The sequence below is a fragment of the Sapajus apella genome, unplaced genomic scaffold (genome assembly GCF_009761245.1).
Source record: "Sapajus apella isolate SASKATOON/1434 unplaced genomic scaffold, GSC_monkey_1.0 scaffold43, whole genome shotgun sequence".
NCBI classification, from domain to species: domain Eukaryota; kingdom Metazoa; phylum Chordata; class Mammalia; order Primates; family Cebidae; genus Sapajus; species Sapajus apella.
The window spans coordinates 6,457,520-6,485,377 of record NW_022436983.1 but is presented as its reverse complement, the minus strand read 5'-3'; the positions used below and the strand labels follow the sequence as shown (position 1 = coordinate 6,485,377).

General features: G+C 41.9%; 1 protein-coding gene across 5 annotated transcripts in view; it reads right to left on the bottom strand.

Moving 5' to 3' along the window:
• VPS13D (vacuolar protein sorting 13 homolog D) overlaps positions 1–27,858 on the bottom strand; it is a 296,629-nt gene that overhangs the window by 250,780 nt on the left and 17,991 nt on the right. For 4 of the 5 annotated variants that reach the window (XM_032300439.1, XM_032300440.1, XM_032300441.1 and 1 more), the window contains exons 6-18: positions 26,006–26,122; positions 22,577–22,681; positions 20,526–20,696; positions 19,632–19,732; positions 18,628–18,796; positions 16,028–16,129; positions 15,674–15,875; positions 14,741–14,920; positions 9,840–9,970; positions 8,959–9,034; positions 8,008–8,178; positions 5,383–5,513; positions 3,124–3,256 (exon numbers count right to left, since the gene is read on the bottom strand). In XM_032300439.1, coding sequence (XP_032156330.1) covers positions 3,124–3,256; positions 5,383–5,513; positions 8,008–8,178; positions 8,959–9,034; positions 9,840–9,970; positions 14,741–14,920; positions 15,674–15,875; positions 16,028–16,129; positions 18,628–18,796; positions 19,632–19,732; positions 20,526–20,696; positions 22,577–22,681; positions 26,006–26,122 — 1,789 coding nt within the window. Of the gene's footprint in view, positions 1–3,123; positions 3,257–5,382; positions 5,514–8,007; positions 8,179–8,958; positions 9,035–9,839; positions 9,971–14,740; positions 14,921–15,673; positions 15,876–16,027; positions 16,130–18,627; positions 18,797–19,631; positions 19,733–20,525; positions 20,697–22,576; positions 22,682–26,005; positions 26,123–27,858 lie in introns of those variants that run through there. The other variant, XM_032300443.1, reaches the window with a different exon arrangement.

The following is a 27,858-nucleotide window of genomic DNA, read 5'->3' as shown; positions in this document are numbered from 1 at the left end:
TCCCAAAGTACAAGATTACAGGCCTGAGCCACTATGCCTGGCCAATTTTTTTGTGTTTTTAGTAGCGATAGGGTTTCACCATGTTGGCCAGGCTGGTCTTGAACTCCTGACCTCATGTGATCCACCCACCTCAGCCTCCCAAAGTGCTGGGATTACAGGTGTGTGCCACCGGGCCCAGCATCCACTGGAATCTTCTCAGAAGAGAGGTCTCATCTTTCTTGCTCAACACAGTCTTCCCAGTGCTGCCGTAGTGTGCTTGGTAAGTAATGACTGCTCAATATGCAATTTTGCAGCCCCAGAGCCACACTTAGTCCCTCTGTCTCCAGCTGAGCAGTGCCAAGGCAACTATAAAAATACACCACCAGGGCTGGGCATGGTGGCTCACACCTGCAATCCCAGCACTTTGGAAGGCCAAGGCAGGCAGACTGCTTGAGGTCAGAAGTTCTAGACCAGCCTGGCCAACATGGTGAAACTCCATCTCTACTAAAAATAAAAAAATTAGCTGGGTGTGGTGGCACACACTTGGAATCTCAGCTACTTGGGAGGCTTAGGTGGGAGGATCGCTTGAACCCTGTAGGTGGAGGCTGTAGTGAGCCAAGATCACACCACTGTACTCCAGCTGGGCAACAGAGCAAGACTCTGTCTCAACAACAAAAATATACTACCAAGTTCTACCATCTGTGTCTCTGATCCATATTTATGTTTTATAAGTTCACCTAGATGCTTTCTGTGGCTGTAAGATCCTTTTATACAGAGCAAATTCCCTTTTAACATTCCCCCGGCACCAAACTTCCCACTCCTGTGCAGGCCCTCTACCTTCTTCTCTTTCAGGTCTTCTCTGTGAAGATAAGGTTTAGATTATTTGATAAACTTCCTCAATTTCTTTTACCCCATGAATCTCCTCATCCTTCTATCCTGTCTCAATGAACAGTTTTTGGATCTAAAAATTCTATTAATAATAAAATTACCTTCTAGGTGTCTCTTTTTACGTATGCTCTTAATCACAAACAGATTAAATCTCCATCCCTGAAATTATGTGCTGCTAAATAATGTTTATTGAGACACACAGTGTGGCCAGGCTCAGTGGCTCATGCCTGTAATCCCAACACTTTGGGAGGCCAAGGTGGATGGATCACTTGAGGTCAGGAGTTTCAGACCAGCCTGGCCAACATGGCAAAACCCCGTCTTTACTAAAAATACAAAAATTAGCCGGGTGTGGTGGTGCATGGTTGTAATCCCAGCTACTGGGGAGGCTGAGGCAAGAGAATTGCTTGAACACAGGAGACGGAGGATGCAGTGAGCTGAGATCGCGCCACTGCACTCCAGCCTGGGCAATAGAGCAAGACTCTGTCTCAATCAATCAATAAATAAAAATAAGATACACAGTGTTACATAAGAAATACAAATAAAAACCACAATGAGATACCACCTCACACCCACAAACATGGCTATAATCTAAAAGACAGACAGTAACAAGTAGTGACAAGAATATGGAGAAAATGGAACCCTCCTAAACTGCTTGTCCAGCCATTTTGGAAAAACAATTTGGGCTGGGCACAGTGGTTCACGCCTGTAATCCTAGCACTTCGGTAAGCCAAGGTGGGCGATTACCTGAGGTCAAGAGTTGAGACCAGACTAACTAACATGAAGAAACCCCATCTCTACTAAAGATACAAAAATTAGCCAGGCATAATGGTGGGCACCTGTAATCCGAGCTACTCAAGAGGCTGAGGCAGGAGAATCACTTGAACTCGGGAGGCAGAGGTTGGCGGAGCCAAGATCACACCACTGTGCTCCTGCCTGGGCGACACAGTAGAAACTCAATCTCAAACAAACAAAAACAAGTTGGTACTTCCTCAGAATATTAAAACATGGAGTGACCACATGGCTCAGCAACTCTACTTCTAGATATACATGTAAGAGAATTAAAAATATATGTCATGTGGCCGGGCGCGGTGGCTCAAGCCTGTAATCCCAGCACTTTGGGAGGCCGAGGCGGGTGGATCACGAGGTCAAGAGATCGAGACCATCCTGGTCAACATGGTGAAACCCTGTCTCTACTAAAAATACAAAACATTAGCTGGGCATGGTGGCGCGTGCCTGTAATCCCAGCTACTCAGGAGGCTGAGGCAGGAGAATTGCCTGAACCCGGGAGGCGGAGGTTGCGGTGAGCCGAGATCGCGCCATTGCACTCCAGCCTGGGTAACAAGGGCGAAACCCCGTCTCAAAAACAAACAAACAAAAAAAACAAAAACAAAAAAATATATATGTCATGTCTACATTGCAGAAATGGGGGTGTATAAAAAAGAAAAAAAAAATGTTTACACAAAAACCTGTACATGAATGCTCACGGCCGCACTGTGCATAATAGCCAAAGAGTGGAAGAAACTCAAATGGCTATGAACAAATGAAAGGATAAACAAAATGTGGAACAGCCATACAATGAACTATTATTCAGCCATACAAAGGAAAGAAGTATTGGTATATACTACAACACAGAAGAATCTTGAAAATATCATGCTAAACGGGAAAGCCAGACATAAAAGGCTATACATGACATTATTCCATTATATGAAATGTTCAGAACAGACAAATACAGAGACAGAAAGATTAGTGGTTGCCAGGGGATGGGGAGTGGGAAGGAGAACTGGTGTTTAACAGGTACATACAGAGTTTCAGTCGAGGAGGATGCGAAAGTATCTTTTAAATAGCAGTGAGAATTGCACAGTTCTATCAACATACCAAAAACAAGTATACATTTAAAAATTAGGCCTGATATTAAGTAACAATGAGAATTGCACAATCCTATCAACGTACCAAAAACAACTGAACTATACGTTTTAAACTTAGAATTATATCTCAATAAAGCTATTATTTTAAAAATAATAAGAGAACTCTGGGGCCTTAAAATGTTATATAAACATTTTATTAGGCTTTACTTAGATAATCATAGATAGGTTGATCTACCAAGGTAGGTTTTCATTATTTCACTATTCTAAAAGTTACAAGTGAATCTTGAAGTTTAAAAATGTTACATAAATGTTTTATTAAGCTTTACTTAGATAATCATAGATAGGTTGATCTACCAAGATAGGTTTTCATGATTTCCCACTCACACTATACCTTGGGTATTCGTCAAAAGCATTCTTCCTAGATCCACAACAACTAACACAGGATTCTTGAATTTGAAATCATCAGGAAATATCACCTGAGGGGCAGAAATATCCAGTCGCACAGTCCATCGTTTGCTCTCCTCCTGTAAAAGTAAAATAGTCATTAACCATAACTGCCGAAACCCAACAGCTTTACCCATGGTGCTCAAGCGTCTCTGGAAGCCACAGCTAGGGTTATGGAGTGACTCAGTGGTTTACTGTATTACAGCAAAAAGTCGAAGACAAAAGTAGATGCAAATGCTTAAGGACCCGATAAATTACCACAGGGAAATGTCTGAACAGGGGAGAAAAAAACAGCAAATAACTAAATAGGGAGAGAGTCCGTACTTAAGAAAGATGTTGTTTCTAATTTATAGGGTTTAATACTTTAAAGGATTGTCGGAATTATGGAATTCAAATAAACATAGAACTCTATAAACATTTTTACTTATTCGGGGGCATTGGTAATCACGAACTTTCATGTCAAAATATCTTAGTGAAACACATAAGCTTTGATATTTGAAATATAAATAACACACCAATTCATGATTTGTTAATTGTTCTTCCCACCAACCAAAATCAGCCTCAACTGTATATATGTGGCAAAACCTAATTTATGTTACCAAAAAGAAATCTCCTTGGTTTATGAGAATACTAATTGTCGTACTTTATTTAGAAACATACACACACACACACACCCCCCAAAACAAAAAACAAGATGAATTCTCCAACCCATACTACACACCCCATTTTACTTGGATGATTTCTGCCGTCCCTGACACCTATAACTTACTCTGCACTGCCCAAAAGAAGCAACACTTTTTCTCACTGTGCCACCTGCTGCTGTACTGTACCAGTGTACCTCCATGCCACCTTAGAAACTGTACTTTACTGGACTGTTTTGTTTTCCTGAGACAAGGTCTCACTCTGTTGCCCAGGCTAGAGTGCAGATCACAGCTCACTGTACCCTCCAGTTCCTAGGCTCAAGCAATCTTCCCACCTCAGCCACCTGAACAGCTGGGACTACAGGTATGTGCTACCAGGTCCAGCTGATTTTTTTTTTTTTTTTTTTTTGTAGAGACAGGGTCTCACTATGTTGTCCACTCTCAAACTCCTGAGCTCAAATGATGCTCCCACATCAGCATCCCAAAGTGCTGGGATTACAGGCATGGGCCACCTCGCCCAGCCTACCTACCAGACCCTGAAGATGTCTCTATAGCTCTCCCTGTCTATGGCATCTTCATGACGCCTGTTCATTCAGCATCACAAAGTGCCTATCACCATACCCTAGAAACTCTCACGTGAAAAACACACAAGGTATCAGGTCTGGAAAATAAAACAAAGACGGGTCTTTTTTTTTTTTTTTTTTTTGAGAAGGAGTCTCACTCTGTTTCCAGGACTGGAGTGCAGTGGTGCAATTTCAACACACTGCAACCTCCGCCTCTCAGGTTCAAGTGATTCCCCTGCCTCAGCTTCCCAAGTAGCTGGGATTACAGGGACCCACCACCATGCCCGGCTAATTCTTGTATTTTTAGTAGAGATGGGGGTTTCACCAGGTTGGCCAGGCTAGTCTTGAACTCCTGACCTCAAGTGATCTGCCCACTTTGGCCTCCCAAAGTGCTGGGATTACAGGTATGAGCCACCACACCCGGCCCAAAGATGAGTCTTGAAAGTAACCTCAACCTGGTCCAAGAAGATACAGAATCTAGTCATAGTCATTCATTTTATTAGCCAAACCCTGACTATAAAAGACACAAGGCTGGGTGTGGTGGCTTACGCCTGTAATTCCAGCACTTGGGAGGCTGAGGCAGGCAGATCACAAGTTCAAGAGTTCAAGACCAGCCTGGCCAATATGGTGAAACCCTGCCTCTACTAAAACTACAAAAGTTAGCCGGGTGTGGTGGCAGGTACCTGTAGTCCCAGCTACTTGGGAGGCTGAGGTAGGAGAATTGCTTGAATCAGGAGGCAGAGGTTGCAGTGAGCCGAGATTGCGCCACTGCACTCTAGTCTGGGCAACAGAGCAAGACTCCATCTAAAAAAAAAAAAAAAAAAAACCACACAGGATTTTATTTTATACTGGCTGACTGGCTGATAAGGACTTAAATATTTTCAGTTTATTCAATCAGCATAACTGATACAAGCAAGCCTATCTACAGTAGGTAGTGACTTGATGGAAAGAATTCCTTCCCCTTCCGCAATCCCCAAAAAGTGTTTATGGATGCCCACTTACAATGAAATCACCCACTAGCAAACGATCAAGAGTTTGCCGGATTTCTGCCTTGGTCTGCATCTTCAGCTTGTTATATTGTCTTCGGGCAGCTTCAGCCACTCTCAATTCAAGTTCAGACTGATAACCAAAACCTGCAAGGTTGGAAATACACAAGAGAGTCAGAATTTTCACATAGCTGGATGAACAAAAGTGTGACATCAAGTCTCACCAAGAATTTCCATCAAAGCTTAAAAAAAAAAATCAGGCTGCACATGGTGGCTCACACTCATAATCCCAGCACTTTAGGAGGCCAAGGTGAGAGAATCATCTGAGCTGAGGAGACTGAGGTTGCAGTGAGCTGTGATCACACCGCTGCACTCTAACCTGAGGTGACAGACCAGGACCCCATCTCAAAAAAAAAAAAAAATCAGTAACAGTTTCTTACTCCAATATGACCTGGCATAATACAGGGTAACAAGAATGAGATTAAAAATGGGTAGCGGGGTGGGGTGGGGCAAAAAAAAAATGGGTAGTGGGCAGCCATGGGGGGAAAGGAGGTACGTGAGAGAAGTGTACTTAAGTTACCAGAATCTCTTGAGCCATTTTCTGAAAGATTCCAAACTACTGTATTTCAAAATTCTCAAAAAGCACTGAAAGAGAAAATGAAATTTCAAAGGAAATGCCTTCTATATTCTTTTTTTTTTTTTTCTTTTTTTTGAGACAAAGTCCCGCTCTGTCTCCCAGGCTGGAGTGCAGTGCCATGGTCTTGGCTCACTGCAGCCTCCGCCTCCCAGGTTCAAGCAATTCTCCTACCTCAGCCTCCCAAGTAGATCATCACAGGCACTGCAGGAACCCACCACCACATCCAGTAAATTTTTGTATTTTTAGTAGAGACAGGGTTTCACCACGTTGGCCAGGCTGGTCTTGAACTCCTGACCTCAAGTGATCCGCCCACCTCAGCCTCCCAAAGTGCTGAGATTACAGATGTGAACCACCACACCCAGTCTTTTGACATTCTTTTTTTTTTTTATTTTTTAAGACAGAGTCTTGCTTTGTTGCCCAGGCTGGAGTGCAGTGGTATAATCATAGCTTACCACAGCCTCCATCTCCTAGTCTCAAGCCAGCCTTCTGCCTCAGCCTCCCAAGTAGCTGAGACTACAGGTACACACCACCATAGCTGATTAATTTTTTTTTTTTTTTTTTTTTTTAGTAGAGATGAGGTCTCACTATGTTGCCCAGGCTGGTCTCAAACTCCTGGGCTCAAGCAATTCCCCTGCCTCAGCCTCTCAAAGCTCTAGGATTACAGGTGTGAGCCACTGTGCCTGGCCACTTTCTATATTCCATCATTAACAGAGCAATGAAGTCACAGCATTTACGGTGACTGTTTACACAAAGACACTAAAAAACTAGTCCAAAAACTAAAATAGCTTCACTGTAATAAAGGGGGAAGGGATATTTAGGAGAATACTATTGTTTTATAAATCTCCCTATCCATAAAAAATACTTTTTCTGCACCTACTGTTTCAAATCTTTTGGGGGAACAAAGGGAGGCATAACTGTGCAGTATTTAATGCTGCAGCAAAGAAATCAAAGAGACCACTAATCCTGTCACCTAGAAGGAAATTCTTGAACATTCCTCCTCAGTTCACTGGTCTAAAATATCCTGGTAGCCAAGGAAACCACTGTCCTAGTGAAATGAGGGGGTATGGAGATCATCGCTTTTCAGTTCCAAGATACAGATTTCCAGTTACAATGCTGGCTGAAAGTACAGCTGTAGTTAAATCAAATCATGAAACTATTTTATGCCTGTAGTACCTTCATCTATTTTTATAAGAATGTTTTGTTATTGAGAAACCTAAAAGAGATTCGAATTCCCCCATACAATAGAATTGTATGCCTTTCAATGACTCTTGGTAATTCTATTACCAAGTAATACTATTTTATTGCCTTTCAGTTACTCTTGGTAATTTTTTTTTTCTTTTGAGACAGTTTCGCTCTTGTTGCCCAGGCTGGAGTGCAATGGCGCAATCTCAGCTCACCGTAACCTCCACCTCCGTGGCTCAAGCAATTCTCCTGCCTCAGCCTCCTGAGTAGCTGGGATTACAGGCATGTGCCACCACGCCCAGCTAATTTTGTATTTTTAGTAGAGACGGGGTTTCTCCATGTTGGTTAGGCTGGTCTCAAACTCCTGACCTCATGTGATCCACCATCTTGGCCTCCCAAAGTGTTGGGATTACAGGCGTGAGCCACCTCGCCCAGCTGGTAATATTTTAAGATAGGTGCCAATTGAAAGGTAGTGGCTTTCAAAAAGTACAGCTGCTATTCTTTGGTGCCATTATTCAGAATGATAATATGAAATAAAAATGGGGGGGAAAAAGGAATGAAAAGTATGAAAAAATGCATGCTAAATGGAGGCAAACAAAGAGAATATATTTAAGGATATAGATTTCTCTTGGAAAAGACTGTCCACAAACCCCTACCCTAATTTAGTAACAGGACAGGGCAACCCTATCGACCTACTCTGCTGGCCTTTTCTGTCACTATCAGATCATTTGAATGTATAATAACCCTTGTCCAGAACACCAGAACTAACAGTAAAGATGTTTTAAAAAAAGAACATAAGATCAAACAAACAAAAAAGTTAACCTGAGGTATGAACCTTTCCCTTGTAGAAAAAGTCCGCTACTTTTTTAATGGCCTGGGGATTGTATATGATGTTCAAGGGCCTTGTGCTGACATCAAGCCGCCTCTCAAAGTAGCTGTGCGCTGGATTTCTCTCGTACAGCATCTCAAAAACTGGGTCATCTGGGTCTGCAGCTAAAGGAAAGAATAGGAATAAGAGCATGGAACATAGCAAAAGCAATAACTTTATTCTTAATAGACCCGTGAGGAATTCTGGAAAAAAAGACATTTTCTAAATTATTTTCCAATTAGTTCACATTTATGCCTATCTTTAAAATAGAAAGCCCAATAAGGATTGAGTGTAATTTTCCACTGGAATCATGTAGAATGGTCTGTTGTATTAGCTCCCACATCATGGAAACCAAGGATCGGAAGGCCCTGCAAAGTTGCCCAGTTAGCCCCGGGTTTGCAGCTCCACTGAGAGAGGACCAGGCTGTCTCCAAGTCAAATCCGGGTCCACACAGCAAACCACTGTGCACAAAACAGAAAACATCCCTCTTTTACTACTGATTAAAGACTATTGATCTTGTTTTTGCTGAAAGGCCACCAAAAAAGAATTTTTAAATTAAATTTTAAAAAAAAGGTCAGGCATGGTGGCCCACACCTGTAATCCCAGCACTTTGGGAGACCCAGGAGGGTGGAGAGCTTGAACTCAGGAGTTCAAGACCAGCCTGGACAACATGTCAAAATCCCATCTTTACTAAATGTACTAAAATTATCCAGACATGGTGGCACATGCCTGTAATCCAGCTAAAGCATGAGAATCACTGGAACCCAGGAGACGGAGGTTGCAATGAGCCGAAATCACGCCACTGCACCCCAGCCTAGGCAACAGAATAAGACCCCATCTCAAAAAAAAAAATTATTTCAAAAAATTTTTAAATTAAAAGCAAAAAACAGCATAGGTCAAAGTACCTGGGTAATGATCACTTCTGTCTGCAGATGTAGTCTGTAGACCAAAAGATTGTGAGACTCTGCCAACTTCTTTTTGCTATTAAACAAACACACAAAAATGCATAAAGTCAGGGTGAGAGCGGACAATTCACTAAACACACCCATCTTACCCGTAGGCATCACAGCCCCTTTGCATAATAAAATCAAAACTCACTTCACAGCAGATTGACTACTTGCAGAATTGTTTACTTTTCTGCCCTTTTCCCAATCTAGGGAGACCACATCTTTTGCTTTGTACTGATAATATGCTACTTTGTACTCAGCACATTTAATGAACAGTTGCTAAATGAAAATTAAACATGTCTAACTTTTCAAACTTTAAGTCTGCCTTCCCACTCTCTCCACAACCTTCCCCTAAACAAAACAAAACTACAGGCAGAAAGAGACCAACTATTCAACCATTTGGACAGTATGTTGCCAACTTAAGATCAAAGACCTTATCGTTAATAATGTATATTATATGTTTTAAATTACATAACATAGAAAACTTGAGATGTGGCTGTTTTGGAACCCTGGCAAGATGATATTTCATGTCAGAAAGCATGAAAATGACTGTCAGAAGAAACCCAAACATTGACATTGAAAATAGTGGTTTTATAGCATTTTCTTCCAAATCATAGCAAAATATACTATGGTGGCTATAATGCAGGAGTGCAAGAAGGCATAGCCATAAATCTCACCAACATTTTCCCTTTAACAAATACAAAAAACTTATCTAATCCCAGCCCATCAGTCTCAAGATGATCAAGTGTCAGAATGAATCAGGTATCATTTGCCTCCTAAAATAGACAACAATTTACAAGCACCTTAGATACATTAATTACCCCCACGGTTGTACATACTGGATTAGGGAAGACTAGAAGAGGAAACATAGTTCCTTCTGTAGCCAGGTCTCGAAGAAACAGTCCACCCAACCGGACTGAAAGCAAAGAGGAATTTCTTCGAGGAAGAGACTCTGCTAGAAGTTTTACATCTGTCAAAGACAAATAAAACAGCTGATTCAATGCTTATGAGAGTCTAATGTGTTTTTAAAAGTATTTCTATTTTACAGAAGATTATTAGAGATGATGAACTATTTTTCCTTGCAATTAAACAAACAAACAAACCCTATCTATCTATAGGCACATCTTGGAGATATTGTAGGTTTGGCTCCAGACCACTGCAATAAAGCAAGGATCACAATAAAGTGAGTCGCACAAATTCTTTGGTTTCCCAGTGCACAGAAAAGTTATGTTTACACTGTACAGTAGTCCACTGAGTGTGCAATAGCATTATGCCTAAAACTACAATGTAGATACCTTAATTTTAAAACATTTTATTGCTAGAAAGTGCTAACAATCCTGTGAACCTTCAGCGAGTTGTAATCTTTTTGCTGATGGAAGGTCTTGCCTACATGGTGATGGCTGCTGACTGATCAGCATGTGGCTGCTGAAGTGTTGAGGTGACTGCGGTGATTTCTTAAAATAAGACAACAAAGTTTGCTGCATCGACTGACTATTCTTTCACAGAAGATTTCCCTGTAGCAGACGATGCTGTTTGATAAAGCATGCATTTAACCACAGTAGAACCTCTTTCAAAATTAGTCAGCCCTCTCAAACCCTGCCATTACTAGCTAAGTTTATTTAGTATCCTAAAAACTTTGTTGTTGTTTCCTTTTTTTATTTTCTTATTTTGAGACAGAGTCTCACTTTGTCACCCAGGCTGGAGTGCAGTTGTGCAATTATAGCTCACTGTAACTTCAAAGTCCTGGGCTCAAGGGATCTGAGGTAGCCTCCTACCTCAGAAGGAGCCAGGACTTCTGAGTGATGGTGCATGCCACCACAACCAACTAATATTTTCTTGTTTTCGGTAGAGACAGGGTCTTGCTATATTGTCCAGGCTGGTCGTGAACTCCTGGCCTGAAATGATCCTCCTGCCTTTGCATCCCAAAGTGCTGGGACTACAGGCATGAGCCCCACACCCAGCCCTTGGTTGTTATTTCAACAATGTTCACAGTATCTTCACCAAAAGTAGATTCCATCTCAAGAAACCACCTTCTTTGCTCATCCATAAGAAACGACTCTTCATCCATTCATATTTGATCATGAGATTACAGCAATTTAGTCACATCTTCAGGTTCCACTTCTAATTCTAGTTCTCTGCCATTTACCCCACATTTGCATTACTTCCTCCACTTAAGTCTTGAACCCCTCAAAGTCATCCAAGAGGGTTGATTTCTTCGAAACTCCTGTTAATGGTGATATTTTGACCTCCTTCCATGAATTACAAATGTTCTTCATGGCATCTAGAATGGTGAATCCTTTCCAGAAGCTTTTCTATATACTTATACCCAGGTCCATCAGAGGAATCACTATTTATGGCAGCTACAGCCTACAAAATATATTTCTTAAATAATAAAAGTTGAGGCCAGGAGTGGTGACTCACACCTGCAATCCCAGCACTTTGGGAGGCTAAAGTGGGAGGATCATTTGAGGCCAGGACTTTGAGACCACACTGGCCAACAAAGTGAGATCTCATCTCTATTTAAATAATTCATTAAATTAAAGAAACAAACAAACTTGAAAGTTGAAATTACTCCTGGATCCATGGGCTGCAGAATGGATGTCGTGTTAGCAGGCATGAAAACAACACTAATTTATTTACACTTCTCCAGCAGAGCTCTTGGGTAACTGGATGCATTATCCATGAACAGTAATATTTTGAAAGGAATCTTTTTTTCTGAGCAGTAGGTCTCAATAGTGGCCTTTAAATATCCAGTAAACCATGCTGTAAACAGATGTGCTGTCATCAGCCAAGCTTTGCTGCTCCACTGATAGAAAATAAGCAGAAGAGATTGAGCACAATTCTTAAGAGCTTTTCAAGAAAGGTAAATGGGATTTTCAAGAAAGGTAAATCAGCAACTTAAAGTCACCAGCAGCACTGGCTCCTAACAAGAGAGTCAGTCTGCCCTCTGAAGCTTTGAAGCCAGGCATTGACTTCTCTTCTCTAGCTATGAAAAGTCCTAGATGGCATCTTCTTCCAATAGAAGGCTTTTTCATCTACAGTGAAAATCTGTCATTTGGTATAGCAAGGATCGTAGCTGGATCTTCTAGATAACTTGCTGCAGCTTCCCCAACAGCACTTGCTTCTTCATCTTGCACTTTTATGTTCGAGATGGGTTCTGTCCTTTAAACTCATGAACCAACCTCTGCTAGTTTCAAACTTTCCTTCTGCAGTTTCCTCACCTCTCTCAGCCTTTCCAGAACTGAAGAGAGGTAAGGCCTTGCTGTGCATTAGGCTTTGGCTTAAGGGAAGGCTGTGGCTGCTTTGATCTTCTATCCAGACCATTCAAACTTTCTCCATCACAGCAGTAAGGCTGTTTCACTTTCTGATCATTTGTGTTTGCTGGAGTAGCACTTTTATTAATAATTTCCTTCAAGAACTTTTCCTGTGCATTCACAAGCTGGCTGTTTGGTGCAAGTGGCCTAGCTTTTGGCCTATCTCAGCTTTTGACATGTCTTCCTCACTAAGCTTAATCACGTTTAGCTTTTGATTTAAAGTGAGAGATGTGTGACTCTTCCTTTTGTCTGAACATTTAGAGGCCAATGTAGAGTTAGCAATCGAATTTCCATATTGTTGTGTCTCAGGTAATAGGGAGGCCCAAGGAGAGGAAAAGAGACAAGGAAATGGCCAGTCGGTGGAGCAGTTGAACATAAACAGTATTTACTAAGTCAGCCATCTTCTATGAGCATGGTCCATGGCACTCCAAAACAAATACAATAATAACATTAAAAACCGGTGATTATAGGTCACCATAACAGATAATAATAGAAAGGTCTGAAATATCGGGAAAATTACCAAAATAGAACACAGAGACATAAGTGAACACATGCTTTTGGAAAAATGACATCTATAGACTTGCTCATTTTTAAATCTTCAATTTGTAAAAAATGCAGTATCTATAAAGTGCAATAAAGAAAAGTACAATACAATGAAGTGTGCCTGTATCTATCTATCTAAACATAAAAAGACTATTATTATTAGAAGTTTCCCAGCAGAATGAATATTAAATAGAGCCTTTTCAATTCAGTTCAAGCAATCTGTAGTTAATACTAAGTTTATGATAGCTCAGTTTTCTATATTATGAAGTCAAACTGGCTTTTTAAAAAAATAATTTGTCCTTCTACAACTACTGAGGAATCTCAAATAAGTTGCTGTTTCATGGCCTGAAATAATATTTGTGAGATGTCCAAACCAACATCTGCATATTTATTTACACACCTTTAATTCAACACAAAAAGAAGGCAGATACTGTCCAGTGAATTTTCATTATTCTCAGATTCCATATTTGCACATTTGCTTACTCGCTAAAATTTGCACCTCCACAATTAATCCTTATGATACTTTGTCAGTCATTCAGGCACTCACAGAGCAGAAAAAAATTCAAGCCACCTGAGGTGTACATTCCCACCTGAGTTCAAACAAGGCAACGCTCTGCCTCCTCGTTTCAGCTCTCACACTGTGAGCATCCTTCCCATGGTCTTCTATCTAGAGCCATGTTTTTCATGCTTCTGTGCTTTTTGTTTATAGTTTCACTGTTTAAAACAATCCCCTAGTGCTAAAGTGCTATCTAGTAGTCCTGAGTGTGAGAAGATTGTGATGTGCATTACTAAAAAGAAGTGGGTATTAGAGAAACTTCCTTCAGGCCTGAGTCATAGTGCTGCAGGCCATGAGTTCAATGTTAATAAATCAATAATATATTGCTCCTCAACTTAGGATGGAGTTATGATAAACCCACCATAAGCTGAAAATATAAGTCAGCTGGGCGCAGCAGCTCATGCCTGTAATCCCAGCAATTTGGGAAGCCGAGGCAGGCAGACTGCTTGAGGTCAGGAGTTCAAGACCAGCCTGGTTAACATGGTGAAACCCTGTTTCTACTAAAAACACAAAAATTAGCCAGGCGTGGTGGTGGGCGTCTGTAGTCCCAGCTACTCAGGAGGCTGAGGCAGGAGAATCACTTGAACCCAAGAGAAAGAGGTTGCAGTGAGCTGAGATCTTGCCATTGCACAGCTCACGCCACTGCACTCCAGCCTAGGTGACAAAACAAGACTTTGTCTCAAAAATGAAGAAAAAAAGAAAATATCCTAAGTCAAAAATGCATTTCATACACCTAACCTACTGGACATCACAGCTTGGCCTAGCCCACCTTAAAAGTGCTCAGAATGCTTACATTAGTCTACAGGTAAGCAAAATCATCTGGCATGATAGTCCCTGTATACTATCAGCTGCTTACCTCATGCTCACATGGCTGACTGGGAGCTGTGGCTCACTGTTGCTGCCCAGCATCTTGAGAGAATATCATACTACCTATCTCTAGCCTAGGAAAAGACCAAAATTCAAAATCCAAACTACAGCTTCTACTGAATGTGTAGAACTTTCGTGCCATTTGTAAAGTCGGAAAAGTCCTAAGACAAACTATCCTAAGTCGAGGACTGTGTGTACATCTATATTAAATAAGATGTCTTTAAATACAGAAACACATTTAAAAAAATAAGGTGATGTATTGATCAGTTGATGAATGTTACGGCCAGAGGGTCACATCAACCTAACCCAGTACTTCCCCGAAAAGCAATGGTTCCACATTAGCTGATAGAGTTTTCGCACTGACTTTCTAGACTGTCACTACAGCAAATAATGAGAACTGACTGGACATGGGCCCACAGAGAGACAAACAGCAGCAGGTAGTTTTTTGGGAGCAGTATACCTGAAAACTCGAGCTGCATGAAAGCGCTTTCATTCATCTGAGGAGTTCCCTGCTCCTTGTGTAACAGAGTCACTGTACCCCGCTGCAACTGCAAATTCAGTTTGGCAAAGACATGATCTCGCTTTGTATATGTGTTCATACACGAGGCATCAGCAGTGGGGTCAAAAAATTCCTCAGTTCCTAAATGGTAAGGGAGTAAAGACTGTAATTAAAAACATGGAAGAATAAAAAAGCACCAGCAAGCAGAATGATCACAGTTACAATAATGTGATTTAACTAGTTTCCCTTTGTTAAGGAAGAACTCCAAAGTCATGGGTGACTATTTTATAATTTCCTAAGGTAAAACGACCCTATTTGTTTTATAAGGGATCTTATCAACTTATTTTCAAACCAGGAGGATAAGGTTCATGATGAAGGATGGTATAAACAGCGCTGCCCGGTGTGGTGAAACGGTTCACATCTACCATGTCTAGTACTGTGGCCACTATCCACAAGTGGCTACTAAGCACTAGGGAGTATATGTGGTTAATGTGGCTAGTGCAATTAAAAAAGCGAATTTTTACTTTTATTTAATTTTAATTCAATTCTATTAGCCATTTGTGCCTATGGCTAGATATTAGGCACTGCACTGCAGGTTTAAGAGCAGCTCAGGACTGGTATTCAAACTTCTGAGTTTAACATTTTTGAACCTGTTCAAATTTAGTCCTTTTACAATCTCTGCCTTTCAGCTCTATCTGAAACTACATTAATATGTACATTTAGTATCAGAGTTACAAATGGAGTATCTCCCAAAATATTTCTTATCTCAGCCTCTATGAACATCAAACAAACTGTTTTCCAATTATCTACTTTAAACTTGAGAAGTACCACAAGCTGCTGCACAAATAACAGACCAATTTATATGTAGCAAGTGAAGGCCAGCTCCCACCATACCCAGGATCTCCTCGGGAATCCACTGCTCCTGTTGCTCTGCTGACAGTCCCTCCACCACCTTCCCTTCTGGGGTTTGCTGCCCGTACCAGCCACCCCATCCAGGAAACCAGGACTGAAGATAATGCAGCATCCCACTGCCTCCACCAGGTTCTGGGTCTCCCGGAGAGGCTCCTGGAGAATCAAGCTGAGGCTCCTGCAGACTCTGTGTCAAACACAAAGGTGCAAAGATGATACTCAAAGATAAAAGCAAGCTGTGATACGCCGCTGGTTCCCCACAGGAGCATGAGCACATCAAAGCTGCGGCACTCAGGCTGTGCTGGGTCTGAACAAGTCCTCTTGTAGAGGATTTCTTACCTCTGCTAGTTCTTCTTGTTTATGAAATCGATCATGAACCAGTTCACGCAAAATCTTCAATTCCTCAAAGCTCTGTTCCTCTTCAATCCGACACATTTCCTCCTGTTTGGATGAAAACAGAAGCAAACAAAAACAAGACGTTGTAGATCCAGAGACACTGGACACCCTCACTAGCCACTGAAAGTGTAGCACATGGTCCCCTGTGTCTCTTTTTTTTTTGGAGACAGAGTCTCGCTTTGTCACCCAGGTTGGAGTGCAGTGCAGTGGCACGATCTTAGCACACTGTAACCTCCACCTCCTGGGATTCGAGCAATTCTGCCTCAGCCTCCTGAGTAGGTGGGACTACAGGTGTACGCCACTATGCCCAGCCAATTTGTTTTGTATTTTAGTACAGACAGGGTTTCACCATGTTGCCCAGGCTGGTCTTGAATTCCTGAGCTCAGGCAATCCTCCCGCCTAGGCCTCCCAAAGTGCTGGGTTTACAGGCGTGAGCCACCGCGGCCGGCTCAAAGTCCCCTGCATTTCCACTGAAGGCCAAGAAACAAGATAAATAATTCCCCGATTGCTGTTTCTAGCTTAAGTCGCTTTTCCATATAATCCAATAGATGTTTTTTAGTCTCAACAACTTCACTAACAATTCTCCAGAAATTAAGCTCTATGAAAGAAGGGAAAAAAAAAAACATCACTAACAACTTGCATGAAATTTGAGACGGATGGTAAATGGAGAGGGAGCAAAGAACAGCATTACTCAGTTTTAAGAGTCACTAAAGCGTATGGACTGTTGCAGCACCCATACTTTGCACGGCACTGACCCTGTTTACGAAGGGCTTCCACATGCATTAGCTCAGATGACAGGTAGGCAGCCTAGCTATTGCTCTTCCTGAAACCTAGGATCACGTTTCCACAGAAAGTGTGTAGGCCCCAGCTCTTTTACACTTCATGTAGGAAATTAGCAAGAACACGGTCATTTTCACTTGTTTCACCTAGTTAGGAAAGAACCATGATAGCCAGCAACATTTTTAAAAAGCAGAATTAGCTGTCCTGAACTGCTTCTTACACCGTAACATTAATTTAAAAAAGGAGATTTTACATGTTTACTTGCTCATCTCAGCTGTAAATGAGATTTTTCTCTCCCTCTATGTCTTTGCCTGTGCCTTTAAGAAAATCATCCAAGGGCTAGGCCCAGAAGCTCAGGTCTTTAATCCCAGCACTTTGGGAGGCCAAACAGGCAAATCGCTTGAGCCTAGGAGTTCCAGATCAGCCTGGGCAATACAGCAAAACCCTGTCTCTATAAAAGACACAAAAATTAGCCGGGCATGGTGACACACAGCTACTCAGGAGGCTGAGGTGGGAGGATCCCTTGAGCCAAGGAGGTAGAGATTGCAGTGAGCCAAAATTACAACACTGCACTCCAGCCTGGACCATAGAGGGAGAGCCTGTCTTAAAAAAACAAAAAAAAAAACGTAGGCCGGGAGTGAGGGAGGCTGCGGCAGGCAGATCTCTTGAGCTCAAACTCCACCTCCCCCAAAAATACTAAAATGTCTAGTTGTGGTGATGCAGGCCTGTAGTCCCAGCTACTTGGAAGGCTGTGGCGGGAGAATAGACTGAGCCCGGGAGGTGAGGGAGGGCGGAGGTTGCAGTGAGCAAGTTCATGCAACTGAACAATATTGCCTGGGCAATAGAGCCAGACCTTGTCTCAAAAAAAAAAGAAAAGAAAAGAAAATCATCCAAAATGTATAGTTTATTTTATCCTTATAAGGTTCTTGTGTCAGTAACCATAACAGTAAGAGTGATGATAAAATCATTAGCAAAGTGAGTGGGTCACGGCCTCAGAGAGCCGGCAGGAGAGGTACGAATAACTAGGGATTCAACATTGCCATCAGTGACCACACGGCGGGTGCTGAAGGGAAAAGTAATATTCCTTTGTGTTTGGAAGAGTCTACTAAACAAATGGTTTGTCAAGGGGCAGTACCTGAGCCAAAATCTTAGAAACAGTCTAAGTTGCTACTGCAAAATCTGATGCTCACAAACTTGAAACAAAACAAGAAGCAAAGCAATCCCCAATACCTTTCCCTGAGAGAGAGCACGTAGAGAAAGGGTGGGGTCCCATGCCGGGACTCCGGGAGGGGGCATTCTAAGGGCCTTTAGCCCTACTAACTAAAACATGAGCTTGCCTTCAGCACATACTTCACCCTTTTCTGCCTAGCCTCTACCACCAAAATATCCAAGGTCAATCAAGTTGACTGGGATTACAGAAAACGTAGGCCAAAGTTCACAGAGATTACAGTCTTTGAAGTAAAGGAATTAGGACTGAGATCAGGCTTTGAAGAGGGGCAGGTAACTGCATGAGACAGTCTCTTGAGCTGGGGGCAGGGGTGTGGGCACAAAGGCACAGCAGGATCACGGTGATCTTTTCTTCTTCCTGTCCCCTGGTCTGGCTCTCCTCGGGCAATAGAGGTGGAGGATGCTTCTGGCTTAGTTCTCACTCCAGTAAGACCAACTCTATTTTATATCTTCACAGATTCCATTTTCTTTAGTCTTTGAGAGAACATTCTTATCTTCTGAATAAGACAAGAATCACAAGACCACAGTCCACTTACCTTGTCATCTGTGGACAGCAGGCCTCCTTTTAACTTGTTGAAATATTTGTCAGTGTAAGATACAGCATCACGAGCACGGTGCAACATAAAATCCCAAGTGCAACGTTTTCTCTGCTCTCTAATCTCATACAAGTTAGCATTCAAAGCAAAATACCACCATTCCCGGCAGCTGAAATAGTCCATAACAATGTTATCACATCTTATAACAAAAGCAATGAAAAGGCTACCAGTCCAGGACAATCCATAACACCACTTCTCTCCTGAGACATATTTTCTCTTGTCAGCCATCAGTTTATATCTTAAGCTCACCTTAATATTAAACTAAACCCAGTAGGTGGAGAAGGTAAATCTGCCAAAGAACATCAAATAATAGATCCCCAATTTATATATCATTAATAATGTAGCTCTCAATCAGTTTGAATTACAATATCTGTCCTGTCCACTGACAGAATGTCAAATGCTGACTGTAAAGTAAATACCATCTTAAGATAATTATCTAGGATTTGACTACTAAAGACTTTTAATTGAATACTTCTAACTAAAGGCATGGAAATACATAGGATCTTTAAAAAGTTTTATTATATCAGACTGGTCAAGTTTATCCCTACAACATGAAAATAAGATTCAGTTTTGCTATGGAGGCTGCAAACAGTACTATGTAAATGTTGACCAAACAACCCGGGAGAAAAAACACAGGGAAGTGGTTCAAAGAATATACTACACACCACATCCCATCAGAGCAACATCAGTCTCCTTGCTAAACGAGACTGAGAGGATCTTCTGAATTTCACCACACTCAAGGAGTGAACTGATACCACCAAATAATATACAGAAAGAATATCAATGATGATAAACAACAGGAATGACATTCCAAGGATCAGAAAAATCAATAGTACTTTTATCTCCAAACATGGGTAAAGGACAGTGAGGCATATTTCTGATCTATGTGCAAAATAAGAACACACTCTAAAATGTATTTCATGACCACACTGAGAAGTTCTTACTTCTTAGATATCGCCACTTTGGGTTTCCACCTTCGGAACTTCACCTGCCTCTCCTTTCGCTCCAGCTCCTTGAGGAATTCCATGATTTGTCGGTATTGCAGCTTTTATTAGAGGTTAAGAGATACGAGGTCAGAATAGGTTTGTTTCTTTTCTTTTCTTTCTTTTTTTCTTTTTTTGAGACGGAATTTCGCTCTCGTTGCCCAGGCTAGAGTGCAACAGCACAATCTCGGCTCACTGCAACTTCCGCCTCCTGGGTTCAAGCAATTCTCCTGCCTCAGCCTACTGAGTAGCTGGGACTATAGGCGTGCACCACCATGCCCAGCTAATTTTTGTATTTTTAGTCGAGACGGGGTTTCCCCATGTTGGTCAGGCTCGTCTCGAACTCCTGACCTCATGATCCGCCTGCCTCAGCCTATCAAAGTGCTGGGATTACAGGCGTGAGCCACCGCGCCCGGCCGTGTCTGTTTCTTTTACTAAGTTAAGATCTATATCTAACAAGAACAATTCACATTAGTTGATCCACTGAACTGAAAGCCAGTGCAAACTGAAAAACCAAAATATCAGCATCAAGTGGCATGTTTCTCTGAACACTGACAGTTAAGCCTACACATTACCATATCTCTTACATTCTTTGTTCAGCTCTTAAGCATCAAAACAAAACTAGCCTGATTTCCAATCCATACCTCCAACTAAAAAAAAAAAAAAAAACTAGCCTGAGATCAACCCAATTTAACTATGTAACAGATAGTGAGTTTTATACCTAACACAACTTAGTCTGGAGGGAAATGGTCTCACCTGAACTTTCTTTTCTGCTGACGATACATTAATATCAAGACTTTCACCACGGTCACCAGTCTGACAGTGAGTAGAAGCCACTGAGAAGAAAGGGCATACCTGAGAGAGTTTCAAGGGAATGGTCTCCAGCTGAATATCACAATCGATACGGGGACTGTGCCGAGACCGCAGGGGCTTCTTGGAGCAGTTTCTCTTCAAAAGAGCAGATGCAAACACGGGCTCCAGGACGTAGTGATGGCTGCGACTCTCCATGCTTTTGGCCATGGCCTCCTGTGTGTCACAAGAACACCTGCTCTGCTCAGAATGGCTTTCCTTCTGGTAATCACACTTTTATAATGTTGGGATTACATGACAAACAGTGGGGCTCAGCCATAGGCTCTGTCACGGCAGCAAATATTTTCGTCTGTTTTGATTTCATTCAGTTTTATTCTTTTCATATGGAGACAGGATCTCACTAGATTGCCCTGTCTGGTCTTGAAGTCCTAGGCTCAAGTGATACTCCCGCCTCAGCGTCCTAAAGTGCTGAGATTACAGGCATGAGTCACAGTGTCTGGCAAATGTTGTTAGGATCAAGTTACATGTTGATTTGTTATCTAATCAACAGTGTATTATATCAGAATCCAAAAACAGTATAAAACTGGGTTATAAAGCTCTATAAAATTTTTAATTTTTTGTTTGTATTTCTTAATAGGTAATACATTCACATGTTAAAATTTTTAAGGCAAAAAAAGGTGAAATATCTCCTTCCTGGTCTCCTCCCCCAGCCATCCACTTACCTCCTCAGAGGCAACCAAAGACACCAGCTTCTTATGTCTCCCGCCCAAGTCATTATGTACATATGCAGATAAATCTATACTTTTCTATTTTCTTTTTTTTTTTTTAAGGTGGGGTTTCACCGTGATGGCCAGGCTGGTCTTGAACTCCTGACCTCAGGTGATCCACCCACTTCGGCCTCCCAAAGTGCTAGGATTACAGGTGTGAGCCACCGTGACCAGCCCTAATTTTCTATTTTCTTACACAAATGCTGTATGTGCTGTTTTTACCTTAGTTTCACTTTATACTGTACCTTAGAGACTATTACATATTCATCATAAAAGTCTTTACCTTTATTATTTATAACTGCATATTGTTTTACTGTATGAATACAGTGTTTATGTAACTGAATAAAAACAAAAACCGGCCAGGTGCAGTAGCTCACACCTGTAATCCCAGCACTTTGGCAGGCCGAGGCAGGTGGATTACCTGAGGTCAGACGTTTGAGACCAGCCTGGTCAACATGGTAAAACCCTATCTCTACTAAAAATACAAACATTAGCTGGCCATGGTGGCAAGCACCTATAACCCCAGCGATCACTTGCATCCAGGAGGCAGAGACACTGCAGTGAGCCAAGATCGCACCACTGCACTTCAGCCTGGGTGACAGGGTGAGACTCCATCTCAAAATAATAATAATAATAATTAAACTGAGATTTTCTTTTTAATCCTTCACAAACAATAATACTTTATATCTAATGATTTATGACTTTTTAAATATCGCTTAAGGTTTTGCCACCAAAGGTGAAGTTTAAACATAAATGCAATAAGAAAGCTCCTCTTTAAGAATCAGTCCTGGTACTTTGCTCATTTAAAATGTGGATGCCTAGGCCAGGTGTGGGGGCTCATGCCTATAATCTCAGCACTTTGGGAGGCCAAAGAGGGAGGAGTGCTTGAGCACAAGAGTTTGAGACCAGCCTGGGCAACATAGTGAGACTCCATCTCTATAAAAATAAATAAATAAATGATGGGAAAAAAAATCTAGATGAATAACTATCTTACATACACATGCAAAGAGTGGAATATGATACAGTAGTCAGAGCAATGAATTGAAAGTACAAACAGCAATATCTTAAAAACATAGCCTTAACTGAGAAACATAAACCAAAGAAACCTATAGTCTAGTATTAATTTAACACATACAGAAAGCACTCCATATTGTTCAAAGTCACATACACAAGTGCCTCAAGCAAACACCCTTGAACGTGAATGCCTTTAGAGGAAGAGTGGGTGGGAATGGGAATCAGAGATGCAGGAGCCAAAAGCCTCTATGGCAGTGACCCTACACCACTTTCCTTCCATGGTGTCTTGCAACAAGCCCCCTGCCAGAATCATACCTGTAACTCCACCTGAGGCAAATCCCCCAGTAAAGTGCAATCGACATCCCAATAGATGCTAAACTCAGCTACGTCTAACTGCTTTTTCCGCATTAGTTTCTGTACCTGAAGTAAGAAAGACAAAGAAGAAAATAGGATGATTGCCTTTATTCGTGAATGTCATTCATTCAACAAACCATTTGTAAAGAATCATGTGTCAGGTACTTTGTGAGGTGCTGGGAATATACAACTCAATTAAAACATGGTTCTGCTCTTACAAAATCTAGCTAACTGGGGATACAAACATGCAAATACATAATTTTAATGACACAGAGGGAAGCAGAAGAAGAATCTATACAATGCTATAAGCAAACAAGAAAACATCACTGGGCAGATGAATGTCAAAAGATGCGTAAGTTTCAGGCAAATGGTGGGGGAGGAGGAAAGGGCTGGGTCAACCATACAGTGCTCCCTTGGTATCCACAGGGGGTTGGTTCCAGGAACTCCAAAAATACAAAAATCTGCAAATGCTCAAGTCTCTTACATAAAATGGCATAGTATTTGCATATAACTTACCATATATCCTCCCTGTATACTTTAAATCATCTTTAGATTACTTAAAATACCTAATACAATGTAAAGCTATGTAAATTGTTGTTATACTGAATTTTCTTTTTTGAGATGGAGTCTCACTCTTGTTGCCCAGGGTGGTGTGTAACGGTACGTCAGCTTACCGCAACCACCGCCACCCGGGTTCAAGCGATTCTCCTGCCTCAGCCTCCCGAGTAGCTGGAATTACAGGCATGCGACACCACACCTGGCTAATTTTTGTATTTTTAGTAGAGACGGGGTTTCTCCATGTTGATCAGGCTGGTCTCAAACTGACCTCAGGTGATCCACCCACCTCAGCCTTCCAAAGTGCTGGGATTACAGACGTGAGCCACTGCACTTGGCCCTGAAAATTTTTTTATTTGTATAATTTTTTGTTGTTGTCTTTGCAGATGTATTCAAATTACATTAGTGGAGGCCCTAATCCAATGAGTATTGTCCTTACAAGAAGGAAAAAGACACGAGGAGAAGGCCATTTGAAGATAGAGGCAGAGGCTACGTGAAGCACCTGCCAGTGGAGGAACCTCAGTGACTGCCAGCAGCCACTAGACAAGCAGAGATGCCTGGAGCAGTTTCTCCCTCAGAGCCTCCAGGAGGAACTGATGCTGCCACAACCCCTTGACTTCAGACCTCTCATCCAGAGAATAAATGTGTGTTGTTTTAAGCCATCTGGTTTATGGCAATGTGCTAGGGCTGCCCTAGTTATCAAATTCATTAGGAAAGGAAGTGTATGCCATGCTAAGGTGTTTGAATTTCAGGCCTTAAGTGATGCGGAGCTGCTGAACGTTTTGATCAGGGATGTGTTTCAGAAAAAGAGGTCTGGTGACAGTGTAAAGTAGGGCTTTCCCTTCAGAGTGCCAGAAAAAATGAGTTATGAGTGTCTCAAGTATGAGCAAGTATATAGCCAATTCCAGCCCCAAGCAGTCACAGCTATTTGCCCCAGTGTACCATACAAATACTATCTTTTTACTATGTGTGTCCTGACAATGAAAAGACTGGGAAGCATTGGTACAGGACAAATAGAAAGACCCTGGAGATCACAGAACAGGATATTCATTAGCCCAGGTAAAACCTGACAGCATCCTGCAGGGCGACAGTTATATGAGGATGGACAGAAGAGCTACCTTTGTGAAGAATTGGATATGGAAACTGAAGCATAAGAAGTGAAGGGATGAGCACACAGCTTCTAGAGATCAGTGTGGCAGGTAGGAGCACACGCTGAGGAGCAGGGATGGCACACTCTTCCGTAAAGAGCCAGAGAGTCAACAGCTTACGCTCTGCAGGCCACGCAGTCTTCGCTGCAACTATAGTACTCCATCTTGGACAACACTAATTAGCATGGCTGGGATCGAATAAACCTTTACGTACAAAAACAGATGGGAAGCCAGATTTGGCCACAGGCCATAGTTTGCCAAGCCCTAATTTAGAGCTGGTCCACCTGGGTTCAACTTTTTACTTCCCCTCTTGTGCCGTAGTGTCCTCAGTAGGGTTATTAGGATAACAGCAATGGGGAAAATCAAGGAGAATTAAAGGAGTTAAATCATATAAAGTGCTAAGAACAGTGCCTGGCACATAAAAGAGTTCAAAACTGCTAGTTATCATTGGTTTTTACATTCAATAACATGTCAGAGAATAAAGAAAAATACAAATACTTTGGGGGCTAAATGGGTAGATGGAATACATGAGATCATTCTAGTTAGGGCAAGCTGTGGTATAACATGAAATATATTTGGACTTTGTCCCTGGTTCCTGACACAGAGTTCCTAAAACGAAGTTCCTGACAGGAGTGTCACTATTGTTCATAAAAAGCCTCATGATCACACCTCAGTATATGCTAATCAAGTGACTTTCGATTGGGTCCCTAGACAGCCTCAGAATGGGGCTGGTCACAGAAAGATCAAGTAATTACAGGTTTGGGTCTTCCAGTGCCACTCACTGACCTCTAGGTGGTGGGGCTGGAGATTAAGCTGCATAAAAACTTTGAACCATGAGATCTGCTGAGCTTCCAGGGTGCTGAACACTGGAGGGGGCGTGCCCCTCTTCATCTAGATATTCACCTGTATCCTTCACAACATCCTTTATCATAAAGCAGCAAATGTAAGTGAAGTGTTTCCCTGAGTTCTGTGAGCCATCCTAACAAATTACCAAACATGAGGAGGGGGACTGTGGGAACTGCAACTTCTAGTCAGGAGCACAGGTCACAACCTTGGCCTTGCAACTGACATCTGAAGTCGGGGGCAGTCCTATGGGACAAGATCTTACCTGGCAGGGTCTGTAGTAACCCATTAGTGTCAGAATTGAGTTAAACTACAAGACACTGAGTTGATATGTGATGGCGAATTGCTTGGTGTGTGGGAGAAAACCCTCACACATCTGGTGTCAAAAATGTTTTGTGTAGAGTGTGAAGAAACAGTGTGTGTTTTGAGACATGTAGTAGTTTTAAGAAAACCACAAATATGAAGGTCAATGGGTAGAGAATGAAGTTCAAGATGTGGAAGCCATCATCAAATGTTCCCAGGTGGTAGCTATTACTATGAAACAGAGTGAGTTTACCCAGGGAGTGTACATAACATGAGAAGAAAATCAAGGATAAAATCCTCTCTGCCCTCAGTTTCTTCATGTATAAAATGAAAGTGATATTACCAAAGGTCAGATAAATTAACTGTTTCCCTATTTCACAAATTTGATTTGTTGCAAACACAAAAGAGACACCCATGCCTACCACAGAAGGCAATAGAAAAGAATGCAATTCATTTACATAACACAAAATGGCAAAAGGCAGAGCTCCAAATTCCTAGAGCATGGATTTCTTCCTGCTCTGTAATCACATTTCATACTCACAGGCTCATTCACAGCATTTTGCATGGACACATTCTTAATGCAGATGCCAAACGCAAAAGGATGGGATGGATTGGTGATACCATCTTCAAAGCATAAATGGACATCTTGAATTTTTAACTGCAAAGAGAAAAAAGAAAAAGCAGCTGATGTAACTGCAGAACAGTGTTGCAAAGAAAAGAAAAAGCATTTTGATAACTGCTGTAGGGTAAAATACTATAGGTAGGGGTCAAACCGCCCTCGAGCCCTTGCGCCACTAAAGAAAATCACAGCAGGCACATTATACAAACACATCACACACATATCCAGCATTCAGTAAGTTCCTAAGAAAGGTACAATCACAAACTGCACACGAATAACATTACTTTGTGATGAGTTTTTCAAAAGAGCTGCAATACTTTCATTAAATCATTTCAGAAGATACCTTAAAAAAGCAATTAAAGAAAGTAATGCCACTGTACACAGGCAACTGTTCCTCCTGCTCTGTTGATCTCTTCATCTTGCCTCTATGTCCTCACATCTGGACCAAGAAAACCAGCAAGGCACATAAGCTTTGCATGTATGTACGTATGTATGTATTTATTCCTCCTAGCACCTCCCTGAAAGTGGACTACAGAAAAGGCACTCTGCTTCAATGAATTAAAAAATAATAATGAAATATCTTACCAATAAGTGCAGAGTAGTTAAGAAAAAAAGAAAAATAAGAATAATAATGGGCTGGGCACAGTGGTTCATGCCTGTAATCCTAGCTACTCGGGAAGCTGAGGCAGGAGTATTACTTGAACCCAAGAGTTGGAGACCAGTCTGGGAAACATAGCAAGACTTCACTTCTACTAAAAACTTTTAAAAATTAGGTATGGTGTCACAAGCCTAGAGTTTCAGCTACTCAGGAGGCGGAGGCAGGAGGACTGTGTGAGCCCAAGAGGAGGAGGCTGCAGTAAGATATAATGGCGCCACTGAACTCCAGCCTAGGCAACAGGGTGAGATTATGTCTCAATAATAATAATAACAGAAAGTAAAAAGATAATCCAGAGAATGCAAGAAAGTATTTGCAAATCTGATAAGGATCTTGTATTCGGAATATATAGAGAGCTCTTATAACTCAACAATAAAAAGCTAAGCTGATTTGTAAAATAGGCAAAGGACGGCATGGCCGGGCATGGTGGATCACGCCCATAATACCAGCACTTTTGGTGGCTGAGGAAGGTAGATCACCTGAGGTCAGGGGTTTGAGACCAGACTGGCCAACATGGTGAAGCTGCGTCTCTACTAAAAATACAAAAATTAGCCAGGCATGATGGCACACGCCTGTAATCCTAGCTCCTCAGGAGGCTGAGGCAGGAGAATCGCTTGAACCCAGGAGGCAGAAGCTGAGATAGCAACACTGCACTCCAGCCTGGGTGACAGAGCAAGACTTGGTATCAAAAAAAAAAAAAAATTGGTGGCAAAGGATTAAAATAGATATTTCTCCAAAAAAAAAAGAAGATACATAAGTGGCCAGAAAATATATGGAAAAATATTCAGTATCATTAGCTATTAAGAAAATGCAAATCAGGCCGGGCGCGGTGGCTCAAGCCTGTAATCCCAGCACTTTGGGAGGCCGAGGCGGGTGGATCACGAGGTCAAGAGATCGAGACCAGCCTGGCCAACATGGTGAAACCCCGTCTCTACTAAAAATACAAAACATTAGCTGGGCATGGTGGTGCGTGCCTGTAATCCCAGCTACTCAGGAGGCTGAGGCAGGAGAATTGCCTGAACTCAGGAGGCAGAGGTTGCGGTGAGCCGAGATCGCGCCGTTGCACTCCAGCCTGGGTAACATGAGTGAAACTCCGTCTCCAAAAAAAAAAAAAAAAAGA